Source organism: Podarcis muralis, chromosome 17 (assembly GCF_964188315.1).
Source record: "Podarcis muralis chromosome 17, rPodMur119.hap1.1, whole genome shotgun sequence".
Lineage (NCBI taxonomy): Eukaryota > Metazoa > Chordata > Lepidosauria > Squamata > Lacertidae > Podarcis > Podarcis muralis.
The window spans coordinates 27,108,750-27,122,341 of NC_135671.1; the positions used below are offsets into that span (position 1 = coordinate 27,108,750).

Here is a 13,592-nt window from a genome sequence, read left to right on the forward strand (position 1 = left end):
GAAAGCAGAAGTTTACATTCCAACCTATATTTGTCATAATTGGTGCTGTTTCCATTCTGCTGCAGTTCAGTGTCTAATAATAATAATAATAATAATAATAATAATAATAATAATAATAATTTATTTATACCCCACCTATTTGGATGGGTTTCCCCAGCCACTCTGGGCGGCTCCGAACAGATTAAAAACAGAATAAAACATCAAACATTAAAAACCTCCCTAACCAGGGCTGCCTTCAGATGTCTTCTAAAGGTCAGATAGTTGTTTGTTTCTTTAACATCTAATGGGAGGGTGTTCCACAGGGTGGGCGCCACTACCGAAAAGGCCCTCTGCCTGGTTCCCTGTAACCTCACTTCTCACAGTGAGGGAACCACCAGAAGGCCCTCGTAGCTGGACCTCAGTGTTTGGGTTGAACAATGGGGGTGGAGACGCTCCTTCAGGTATACCATGCCATCTGGGGCTTTCAAGGTCAGCACTAACACTTTGAATTGTGCTCGGAAACATACTGGGAGCCAATTTAGGTCTTCCAAGACCGGTGTTATATGGTCTTGCTGTCCTCTGTTTACCTTGTTAAGTAAGTTATTTAATTAATTCGTGTAACTAAATTATAGAGAGAGTGAGCAAAGGAGTACTCTGCCCACTTTTGGCTCTGGCTAAGCTCATCACCTGCAGGTGACCCCTAGCAGATTACTCATGTGGGAATGCGACCTTCAAGAGAGAAAAAAGTTTCCTCGTCCCTGGTCTAACAGTTCCCTCATATTTGTCATGGCTATTGGCTAGAAGAATAAACTTATGCACAGATGGTGAGAATGTGCAGTGATGTCAGTGGGCCTACTTCCGAGGAGACATGGCTAGGATCACACTGCATGGAGGTCTGGCCCTGGGCACTGCCTCAGATGGGGGCCTGATGGGCAGCCCAGTGGAAGCTGCTCTGAGCTCCCAAAAGGAAAAAAAGAGCTAAAAGTCTAGCAAATAATGGTGTGGCGGAACAATGCTTAGGAAATGATATTTTTCTACTTGATGAATAATACAGCCCATTGAAGGATAGTCCTTGAATTTTTTTTAAAAAATTACTTCCACCTGTGCCATTTTGAATATACTCCCTCTTCCAGTTGGCTAGTAAAGTAAAGGGACCCCTGACCATTAGGTCCAGTCGTGGCCGACTCTGGGGTTGCGGCGCTTATCTCGCTTTATTGGCCGGTCATGTGGCCAGCATGACTAAGCCGCTTCTGGCGAACCAGAGGAGCGCACGGAAACGCCGTTTACCTTCCCGCCGGAGCGGTGCCTATTTATCTACTTGCACTTTGACGTGCTCTTGAACTGATAGGTTGGCAGGAGCTGGGACAAAGCAACGGGAGCTCACCCTGTCGCGGGGATTCGAACCGCCGACCTTCTGATCGGCAAGTCCTAGACTCTGTGGTTTAACCCACAGCGCCACCTGTGTCCCATTCCAGTTGGCTACATGGCCCTTAATCTTCTCACTCTGAAGATTTCATGGCTTCTTATTAATGTTTCTCTCTCTCTTTAATGTCTTCTTCCTTTTCTAAGCCTTATTTCCATCAAGCACTGCAGGTGACAGATGCATAATGCAGCAAAAGAAAACACAAAACTTAGATTCGGGAAATGCTCTTGCTCCCCCTACTGCTGCTGCGATTGAATAGCGACTCGGTCGGCCCCTCTGCACCTGTGTCCTAAATTGCACATCTTGAAGTTTTTGCCAGATCGCCATGTTCTCGGTTTCATTGCCTTTTTCTTTGGAATAAGGCTCACGTAAGAAGGATAGGAAAGCTTAGGGGCTGCTCACTGCTGTTTCTTCTTTCTCTCTCTCTCTCTCTCTCTCCCTGCTTTCCCATGACATTTACTCCATGCAGGTGGGACATTTGGTTTCGATTCTTCTCTGTTCACCTTGAAGGCAGCAGCGGGTAACTCTTTTGTGCAGGTGATCAAAGTTATAGAAGCACTGAGCTATATTCCGTTCTGTTTTGAACGCAGCTGCAGATTGCAGCAGAAACACTTTGCCTCCAAATCCTTAAGCCCTTACTTTTATCCAAATAAAATTCCCCTTTGTTGTTTTGCAGAACCATGGATCAGAATCATGATTTTAGGATTTGGTTTCACGTGAGCCCAGGCAGCACGCCAGCTCCAGAAAAGAAATGTGGATGTGGCGATTTGGTTTTCGTCCACCACCTGAAACTTGTACAGCCGTTGAGATTGAGATTAGAAGTGTCTATAACAGAACAGGGTGTACCTGGCTAGGGTAGCATTAGACTGAAGTATCGGATAATTGTCCACGCCTGCCTGAGCTCTGAGCTCTGTCTGTGTTTGGAGAAGATGCTGCAAATGTGCTCTTGATTCCGTCTCTCCATTACATTATCACTCCTTCTAATATTGAACTTGGGGTGGCGGCGCCAATGACTTTATATGCAAAATGGCTTCATGGAGAATCAAGCAGGAGATCTCTGTATGTTTGGAGATACTCCCAAGATTTGCAGAATGTTGAATCCCTAGCAACTCCTGGTAGGGCTTGTCTGAAAGCCCGGAGTCAATGTAGAAAGACCATGGTCCGACAGAATAAGGGAGTTTCCAATGTCATTATGTCCACATAGTAATTAGTCTGGATTACTGCAATGGGGACATGGGGGCAAGCCTTGAAGACAGTCAGTTTAACCAACTGATATCAATGGATATATTTTAATGATTAAAAATCAAGATGTTGTTATGTCCGTATTATTGAAATGAATTATTTATTTGGATAGCCATGTTTTGAAATGATTTAGGATTCAGACCAGGCATCCCCAAAATTGGCCCTCCAGATGTTTTGGGACTACAACTCCCATCATCCCTAGCCAACAGGATGAGTGGTCAGGGATGATGGGAATTGTAGTCCCAAAACATCTGGAGGGCCGAGTTTGGGGGTGCCTGATTTAGACTGTTACTGTAATCATGTATTCTTCTTTCTTGCCGCCATGTTGTGAGCCATGTTGGACACACGTATGTGGGAAAGAGGGCATACAAATTGAAATAGCAAGAAATATAAAATAAGGTGCTGCTGGTGCAGATTGTGGCTGCAAGAGTACTGAGAGCAGTGCCTCAAACTAGAATCATATTACACTCATTCTGAAGGAATTGCCTTTGCACTACTGGGCCCAATTCAAGATACTGGTGTAGCCTTTCAAAGTACTGAATATCTTACCTGTACTGATACCCCGTCTGTGGAACTCACTTCCATTAGAGGTGCACCCACCTTGTTGATGAATTTTCATAGACAACTTAAGACTTACTAAGATTTATTCACTTAGACTTTGGGGTGTTTGTACTGGCAATTGCTGCTTGGATATGATAACTTTAAACTAGGCTTCCTCAACCTAGGCCCTCCAGATGTTTTGAGACTACAAATCCCATCATCCCTGACCACTGGTCCTGCTAGCTAGGGATCATGGGAGTTGTAGGCCAATAACATCTGGAGGGCTGAGGTTGAGGAAGCCTGCTTTAAACTCTGGGTTTTAATTTGCGTGTTTTCGCATATTTTATTTTACTGATTTGTATTTAACCTTCTTTTAAATACATTGTGAACTGTGCTGTGATCCTGATCACTGAAGTATAATGTGTACATTGAATGAATGAATGACTTTTATTCTTCTCAGAACAAGTTAATGTGTGTGAGATAGACTGGGATTTTGGCAAAAAAAATATAAAAAAGAACCAACATATGTAACATCAGCTTTTCTCAACTACACCTTTGCAGAGTGTACAGAATGCAGATTCTCTCTCTCAGGATATTTTAATATATTCTCTTAACAGGTGTGCCTGAAGCAGAACTCACCTGGTTCAGGAATAAAATCAAGCTGGCCCCTGGTCATTACCTGCAGGATGGGTCACTGCAGATTGAAAATGTTTCTCTCTCGGATCAAGGCTTATACTCCTGCAGGGCAGCCAACATTCGTGGGCAGATTACCGAAAGCACTCAGCTTCTTGTTCTGGGTAAGCTTAAATTTACACTGTCGTTTAAAGAGCTAACATTTCTTGCCAAGGTTTCTTCACATGTACTTCAGAGAGAAAAACCAGTATTGCCGTAATATAAAAGTGAGGGGTGCAGGGCCAAACCAGTCACAATATTCAAAGTCTTCTTCTTCTCTTCTTTGGCGATCCCTCATAGCCGAGTAAGATTGTCTTCCATAAACATGGTTTTAAAAACGAGTCCGTAAGTGTCTGTGGAGGCCAATTCTGGATCCACACATCCTTCCACAGTGGGGACATAGGTTTCCGGGCGGGAGTTGATCACTGTGTGGATTTGCCAAGAGTGCCTTCCTCTTAGCACGTTTCTCCCTTGCATCCTGAGTTTGAGTGTCTTCAAAGTCCATGACACCTTTGGTAAAGGCTGTTCTCCAACTGGAGCGCTCGCAGGCCAGTGTTTCCCAGTTATTGGTGTTTATACTATATTTTTAAAGATTTGCCTTGAGTCAGTCTTTGAACCTCTTTTGCTGACCACCAGCATTTTTAAGCTCAGAGTAGAGTAGTTTCTTTGGAAGAACAAGTGTTTTAAATAGGCAGATGGTGTCAGCTGACATTGGGGGCATAAGAACAGGAAGCGGACAGGCATAGAGAGGGGAATGCAATATATGCGTAGTATTAATGGGGAATTCCCTCACAATGCAAACAGAGGCAGACACGTATTTAACATCTCGTGTAGTTTGGACCTCAGTAGGGTTACGAGAGAGGAACTGTCCGAGGTTTTGACTTCCAGAAGCTAGACAGCACACAGAAGCAGTCTCAAAATTTAGCGTTAGCTGTGCAATTGTGAAATAACTACTTGGTGATAGGTTGGATTCATGTTGTAAATAAGGTCTTTGGAATATTGTTGCAGCCCTTTCTCATAGGAAGTACTGAGGTGGAGAGCAGCACTGGTCTAATGTTATATGTGAAACATAAAACACAGCGAGTTTCTAAAGGTGTTGAGCACTTAAGTGCCACTGGTCACAGGGCTTAACTAATACTTTTTGCTGCCTGACGTGAAGGACAGATCTTACAAGTGCCCCTGTTTTCCAGAGACAGTCCCATATTTACAGGTATGTAAGGACACACCACAATTGGGGGGTATGAAAGGACACACCACAATTCCATGTATCAAAGCCAGACAGGCTGGTAATTGAATCCTAAGCGAGTCGGAGGCCAGCATCCTCACTTAGGAAGTGCAGAATACGCCGTGTGACCCTAGAGATGGGTGGAGAAATTCAGTTCGGTTCACATTTAAAGGCAAACCTGTCTAATCTGCTTTCTCCAAAACGATACCTTCAAAATTTGCACTCCTCTGAATTTTGCAATGCAGCTCTCCACCCAAGTCATGTGTACAATAGTACATAAACTAGGGTAAGGTGTAGACGAAGATGCATATATTGGTGCAAATGAGCTACAAAAATGCATTGCATCAGGGAATGTTGCCTTGAAATAAGCTAAATTTCTTTCAAAATTGTGTATATTAGGAGAAAGCCAAACTAAAACGCTGGTGAATATTCAAGATTCTCTTTTTTTAAAAAAAGGAAACAAATGTGGAAATGCGGAGAACTGAATTAAATACTTTTTTGAAATTACAAACTGAGAGAAGCCAATATTGACAGATTTGTCCATCTCTCTGTGGTGCACACACATCTCTCTCTCTCTCTTTTGCAACACCTCACCACCGCCTCCTGCCCTCCGACATCTGCCGCCTGAGGCCTGAGGTGGCCATTGCACTCTGCCTAACAGTAGAGCCAGGCCTGAAAGGGACCAGCACCCTCCCTTTCTTGCGCTTCAGACCACATGTGATTTCTCCTCAGGAGGACCTTTGACTTGTGGCCTGTGTGCGCATTAGGTGGCTGCAGTCATCATAGCTAAAATGCCTTGTGTATTAGATATGTATGCCAGTGTTACAAATTTCTTCGCTTAAAAATGAAAGGTGACTGACTTGGTAAGCTTGCTTTGGTTAAATGACAGCTATTGCTATATTGTTAAAAGAGAAATGTCGGCAAATGCCCTTAAAGGCACTGCTTTCCCTGCCTATTTAATGCATCAAACAGTGGGCCTTTTAATTGGGGTAAGAATTTCCCCAGGATACACCCAATACCAACCTCTAGTGAAATATATTTGCCTCCTTACTGAGTCTGAAATGGCACTCCTGAACTCACTTCCACTGAGCTGATACTTGAGAATTTAATAGTACACCAGCTTTTCGTGCCGAGGACAGAAACGGGCCCTTCTCCAAGAACAGGCTTCCCTAAATGAAGGCAATATATTCCTCCTGCTTCTCTATCACGGTCTCCTTACTGGAGAAGCAAGCCCTGTGGTAAATCACAAAGTGACACGGACCAATTTCACACCTCACTGACAGATGCAAAAACCAAACTCGGCCCTGTATTTTAAAAAGCACACACAAAACAGGGACTCAGTTCACCGAAGGGTGAAGTTTACTTTGTCTTGTGTTTCACGATAGCAGGCAGTTTGAGTCTAGCTGGGTGATTTGGAATGACATGGTCAGGCCCAAAGCATGAGTGGAAATGTGTTCCTAGGGCTGATTTATGGCGCTTGCTGATGGATTTTCCTTCCTAATAACACGTTTGTGCCATTTTTACTCCCTGCTGCTTGAGAGCTGAAAGATAGGCTAGGTTGAGCAAATGCTACTGTAGATTTGCTAATGGAGTGTGCACATTCTAGAGAGGCCTGGGCGAATTGATGCTTCCCAACTCATACGAAAGTACCCATGGCAGACCTCATTTTTCAGGACTCGATGCTTTGCTTGTTTTTAAACCCCGGCTGACCCAAGCTTCCAGGGCAGAGCATGCAGACCGAGCTCAGAAATTCCCCTTCTGTCTCTGGCGTCACCTTTAGAAACAGAGACTTCTCAAACCCTGTTGTTTGTGCAAAGGCTGGTTCACACATTGCATGTACAGTGGTGCCTTGGTTCTCAAACTTAATCTGTTATAGAAGTCTGTTCCAAAACCAAAGCGTTCCAAAACCAAGGCGCGCTTTCCCATAGGAAGTAATGCAAAATGGATCGATCCATTCCAGACTTTTAAAAACAACCCCAAAAACGGCAATTTAACATGAATTTTACTATCTAATGAGACCATTGATCCATAAAATGAAAGCAATAAACGATGTACTGCAATCACACAATCAATCCATCAGTAGCTGAACTGGGTTCCACGCAGTCACAAAAACAAAACAAAAAAGTCGCAAAAACAAAAATGCAAAATAAATAGCAAAAACAGACAGAGCTCAGCGTAACACTCAAAATGGAGCACATTCAGCTTCCAAAATAAATTCGCAACCAGAACGCTTACTTCCAGGTTTGCAGTGTTTGGGTTCCAAGTTGTTTATCAAGGCGTTTGAGAACCAAGGTACCACTGTATTAGTTATACTTGGTGCACTTGGATGTGTGAACTGACTCCACTGAAAAATGTTGTGCCTGAACTGATGACACGCAACACAATCCGAGTGGCCCCTTTGTGCAGGCAAATAATAACCTGAGGCAGAAATCATTGAATGATGAGTATGCCTTTAATCAACTTAAGGGGACTGATTATAATTTTTAAAAAGCTCTGAATGGGAAAGTTTCTGAATTAAGAGATTCGTCAACCCCTGAAGTCATCTGGAAAACTCCGTGTTGCCAGGGTGACTTAGACATGTTTATGCTGGGCAGACAAATCCATGAAGCTTAGGATTCTTTCTACTGAGAGATATCCTCAGGAGAATCATGATCAGGTAAATAATGGTACCCCTTCTGTTTTTATTATCCCACATCTAATAGTCAGAGATAGACCATCACTAGTATAATATTATTATTAAGAAGTAAAGCTACAGGCAGAGGGCCTTCTCTGTAGTGGCACCCACCCTGTGGACCCCACTCCCATCAGTTGTCATGAAGATGAGCAACTATATAACCTTTAGAAGACATCTGAAGGCAGCCCTGTATAGGGAAGCTTTTTTAAAATGTTTAATGTTTTATTATGTTTTTATATATGTTGGAAGCCACCCAAAGTGGCTGGGGCAACCCAGTCAGATGGGTGGGGTATAATCAATCAATCAGTCAATCAATCAATCAATCAATCAATATTACTACTACTACTACTACTACTACTATTATGTTTGACTAGAATCCCATACTAAACCAGTTTTCTGTGAATTTGATTTGATTTTTTAAAAAGTTTTTCTTGTGACCATCAAACATATCCTGCAACACTGAGTTCCACAGATTAATTATGGGCCATAGACTCACCTGTGTATCCTAGCTTAGTTTTGTCCATCTGCTGGCTATTGAGGTATCCCACTGTATTTGTTAGGATTCCACTTCCCGACGTTGAAAATGGTTCTGTTCATGATGTCACTCATTAGGCCTGTTGTCTCGTTAATGTTTTGCCCTCGTTATTCCCCCATTCATAAAATAGATATAAGTCCCATCTGAGAAAGTTCACATTTCAGTGTGGCAAACAATACCATGAGCGGTACTAAAGAACGTCAGGAATTAACTGTCTTGGTTAAGAGGCTTCCTTGTCGTATCTTAGGCTTTTCAATGTGTTCCCAGACCCGCCACAATTCCCTCATCGTTTGGAAGACATGGCAGCCGCGTTATCCATCACAGGACCAGGCGTTCCTTCTGTGATAACATCTCCTTCAGGAACGAGAAAAGTTCTCAGCCCAGGGAGTTCCGTGCTGATTGGTAAGTTCAGGTGTTTAGAATTTACCACGTTCAACTTTTTTCCCCTCTCCCTTCCCAGCAGGGCTCATGGAAACTTTGGGTTGTGGGAGAGTGACTTCATTCCAAAGAACTGCCCCTCAACCCATACTGCTGCTCCAAAATTTAATTCCAAACACACGTAGTCACTTTTAACTTTTTGTAGGGTTTTTCCCCTCTTTTTTCAGTGGGAGGTGGGAGATTCAGTTGCGAATCTGCTCCCTGGTGTACTGGGAATTCTGTATGAATATCCCATAGACCAAGGAATTTGAAATGTTGGTCTATGCTAGCTTCTCTTTGTACAGATGGAAAATAATCTGCTTACATGGCTCATGCTTGCGTATTTCTGGAGGGTTATTGCAAATGGCAACTGTAGATTAATTACCTGTCAAATACAGAAGCCGCAAAGAATGGTGGTTGAGATAGGTGTTTGGGGGTTGTTGTTTTTTTCTTACTTTTAGGCTTCAATCCTTTACCCACTTACCTGAGAACAAGCCCCCATTAAACTTGGTAGGTTTACATTTGAGTAGACATCTGTAGGCTTGAGCTGCGAGAATGCCAAAATAGGAATTTGATACCTACGCTCCTTCAGGGCTACCCATTCTTGTTACACAGAGAAAAGTGGAAACATTTGACAAGCATCCCTGGTGTTTCCAACCCCACACGTCCTATTTATTTCTAAGAATCAGCAGAAATCCAATCTTCCTGATGTGCAGTGATTTCGTGTGTGTGTGTGTGTGTGTGTGTGTGTGTGTGTGTGTGCAATCTGTATAAGAATATTTGATAACGTTTATAATGCAGCAACAGAGATGCTGCTGGGTTTGGAATGAAGCTTCAAGTTCCCAGGTTTTAAGAGAAACAGGGGTATAAGTAATACTTGAAATATTTGGAAACTTAAATCAAAGACAGTAAATCTACCCATGGCAGCCACCACTTAGGACTGTTAGAATAATTTTATATAGATAAAGATATCAATGCCATGCATGCCAGTTCCTGCATTTAGTATTCTGTTTTCTAATACGTTACCAGGGACCTATAAACAGTTGCCTCAACCATTTTGAAAAGCATCAGTTTTCACATATTTTTATTAGTGACCCATTTAAGGTTTTCAAAAGTATGTTGATCTTTTATTTGAAAAAAAAATGAATGTACAATGTTAAGTGTTTATATTTAAGGCTGCGGACCTTTCCAAGAAGTTAAAAGGAAGATTTCGGAGCGGTGGGGGTTTCGATGCTCTTTTTATCATTGCACTGGAAATACAATTTTTGTTTTGTTTTTGTGCATATATGAGAGGCGTGACAGCTAAGTCAAGTGCTAGACATGACGGCAGCAGTTGCATTGAGCTGCCAAATGACTGAAAAAGAGAGGCAGGCAGTTCAGGTCACAAAAGGATCTGGGGGAGCCTGTTGTTGCCACCAATATGCAAGTGGTGCCCAGTTATATCTCTCCTCTTCCCCTGAACTTGGTGAGGCAGTCAGATCAGAACAGAATCATTAGCAACTTATGTTAGAAAACCTATACGTACAGTGGAAGCTCGGGTTGTGAACGTGATCCGTGCGGGGTGCACGTTCGCAACCTGCAGCATCTGCAACCCGCAGTGGCACACCTGTGCACGCGCGGGTTGCGATTTGGCACTTCTGCGCATGTGCAAAACACAATTTTGCACTCCTGCGCATGCGCAACCGCCGAAACCCGGAAGTAATCCGTTCCAGTACTTCCGGGTTTTGGCAGTCCGTTATCCCAAAAAACACAGCCTGAAGCGTCTGTAACCCGAGGTTTGACTGTACAGTGGTACCTTGGTTCTTGAATGGAATCTGTTCCAGAAGTCCATTCAACTTCCAAAACGTTCGGAGACCAAAGCGTGGCTTCTGGTTGGCTGCAAGAAGCTCCTGAAACCAATCGGAAGCTGCGTCGGACGTTCGGCTTCCAAAAACAGTTCGCAAACCGGAACACTCACTTCCTGGTTTGCAGCGTTCAGGAGCTAAAATGTTCGCGAACTAAGCTGTTCGAACACCAAGGTACGACTGTACATCAAAGCATTGTTTTCTGCCTTTTAGGGCTTTAAAGATTAACATCAGCACTTTTTTTTTTTAAGCGACCTGCTGCTCCATCTCCCCTCAAAAATTGGTTTTTTAAAATTCATTTTTATTAAATTTTCCACTTTAACAATCCAATCAAATCACAATAAATATTCCAAAATATACATATACATATCAAATAATCCAAATATTCTGCCAAATTATTTAAAAAAATTAATAGGACTTCCCATGCTTCAAGTTCGGAGGGTTCCGAACCCTCCAAAAAATTGGGTAAGGGGTTTGCCACTAAACCAGGGATGGGGAACCTGTGGTCCTCCAGATATTGTTAGACTCCATCTCTTGCCAGCTGTAGCCAGCAGGTCCAGTGGTTAGGGATGATGGGGGGAGTGAATGATGCTCTGTGCCACAGAAGTCCCTTAGGCATTCTTAGGCACAACTGGGATCTAATGGTTCCACAGACCGTGAACCTGCTCCTAAGGTAGGCATGTAGAACCTATGGCCTTCCTAGTGTTGGCTTCCAAGTCCCATCAGCCCCAGCCCATTCTCAGAGCTGAAGTCCAGAAGCAGTTGGAGGGCCCCAGGTAATAACAATAATAATATACCCCGCCCATCTGGCTGAGTTACCCCAGCCACTCTGGGCGGCTCCCAATCAAGTGTTAAAAACAGTACAGCGTTAAATATTAAAAACAGGGCTGCCTTCAGATGTCTTTTAAAGATAGGATAGCTGCTTATTTCCTTCACATCGGGAGGGAGGATGTTCCACAGGTTCCCCTGTAACCTCATGTCTCGCAATGAGGGAACCGCCAGAAGGCCCTCGGCGCTGGATCTCAGTGTCTGGGCTGAACGATGAGGGTGGAGACGCTCCTTCAGGTATACAGGACTGAGGCCGTTTAGGGCTTTAAAGGTCAGCACCAACACTTTGAATTGTGCTCGGAAACGTACTGGGAGCCAATGCAGATCTCTCAGAACCGGTGTTATGTGGTCCCTTCATCTGACCCTTATGGAGCAGTGCAAAAACCAGCCTCTACCCATACCAATTGACTCGCGTCCAGTCTGTGACCCAGACTTTCAGTACAAGTAGTTTTTAAAAAAGCAATAAAAGCCCCTATTCATGGGAGATATGAAACAATAACAGCAGAGTTTGCTAGTAAAGTGTGCTTTTTATGACCAGAGAAGTACAGTCAACTGTAAAAAGGAAATCCTGCTGTTCCATATTTATTGTCTTCTCCCCTGGTGACTTCCATATCATATTTGTTCAGTTCACAAGTCAGAGCTCGTTTTGCCTGGCTGCCAGCACTCTGCAAGTCTAACTTTGGGATCCTGGGAGAGAATGCGTCTTTCTGGGAAGCTAGACTGCAGGGCCCCGCTCTCTTCGGCTGAGTACATTTAAAGCACACAAGAACCGTGGTTTACCCCTCACAAAACTACAATTCCCAGCACCCTTAACAAACTTTGGTTCCCAGGATTGGGGTGTGTGTGTGTGTGCTTTAAATGCATGATGTGCACACACAGTGTCTGTTGATTCAGGACACAGAACATCCTCATCCTCTATTTGAAATCCAATTCAGTTCACCAAGTGTCATCACTGGTGGAGCCAGGAAGGCGACAGCCATATATAAAAAGGTAGAATCAACAGAGTCAGGATGACACCCCACCCCACCCCCCAAGATTTGCAGTGTGGGAAATGTAGACTCATACAGCTACCATGTGTAGCTCCAGTTAAATGCATGAAGGAGTTAAGACCATAGAGTAAGCTGTTGTGTGAGACTTGACCAGGTTATGTCCTGTAACCGACAGCTAGTAAAGTTGTTGGTTTTTTTTACATTTTTTCTTCTATTTGCTCTCTTCCACCATATGAACCCAATCAGAGAGGACTTCTGAGCTTGACCGCTTCAAGCTCAGACCGTCTGCTCAGAAACTTTTGCCACATTTTGTAAACTTAAGTTTTTCTACCTGAGTTTTTCTTGCTGCTGTGTAGAAAAACGCAGGACTCTGACCTTGAATGAGTTTGTAAGTAAACTTCTTTTAAACTTCCCAAACTTTGTAGTCTATTCACTGCAAAGGGGGTAGAATGGGAAGCCACTATAAGTGAGTTAACAGTGGAATATTTAAAAGGTCTATATATCCCCAAAAGGGACGCAGGTGGCGCTGTGGGTAAAACCTCAGCGCCAAGGACTTGCCGATCGCATGGTCGGCGGTTCGAATCCCCGCGGCGGGGTGCGCTCCCGCCGTTCGGTCCCAGCGCCTGCCAACCTAGCAGTTCGAAAGCACCCCCAGGTGCAAGTAGATAAATAGCTTACCAGCGGGAAGGTAAACGGCATTTCCGTGTGCTGCTCTGGCTCACCAGATGCAGCTTGTCACGTTGGCCACGTGACCCGGAAGTGTCTGCGGACAGCGTTGGCTCCCGGCCTCTAGAGTGAGATGAGCGCACAACCCTAGAGTCTGTCAAGACTGGCCCGTACGGGCAGGGGTACCTTTACCTTTATATATCCCCATGCTTCTCTTGGGACGGTACGGGTATGGGTATGGGTATGTAAAGGCTGTTTTACTTCCATACTTCCCTTTATTTTAGATGAGTCTTGAGCAAAAAGTAGTCAAAATGTATGACAGATAGGAAATACAGAATAAGAGTTGCTAGCAATAAGATGCATTAGGTGGGATTAATATTCCTGTCCACAGAATGAGAGGTCGGTCTTCAGTATCTTTTTATATTTTATTCTCACTGTGCAAGATACTATGTTTTGTGCTAAAGAATATATGTAGAATATCTCGCCAGTCAAGGGTGATTGATGCTCCTCTCACAGGTGCGAGAAATACATGTTACTTACTACTTTCATAGATATCAG

At 43.7% G+C, this 13,592-nt stretch overlaps 1 protein-coding gene across 5 annotated transcripts in view; it reads left to right on the forward strand.

Moving 5' to 3' along the window:
• ADAMTSL1 (ADAMTS like 1) overlaps positions 1-13,592 on the forward strand; it is a 718,478-nt gene that overhangs the window by 446,419 nt on the left and 258,467 nt on the right. For all 5 annotated transcript variants that reach the window (XR_013391089.1, XM_028711677.2, XM_028711679.2 and 2 more), the window contains 2 exons: positions 3,802-3,981; positions 8,558-8,692. Coding sequence is in view for 4 of the 5 variants with exons in the window: in XM_028711677.2 (XP_028567510.2) it covers positions 3,802-3,981; positions 8,558-8,692 (315 nt within the window). In the remaining variant the exon portion in view is untranslated. The remainder of the gene's footprint in view (positions 1-3,801; positions 3,982-8,557; positions 8,693-13,592) is intronic.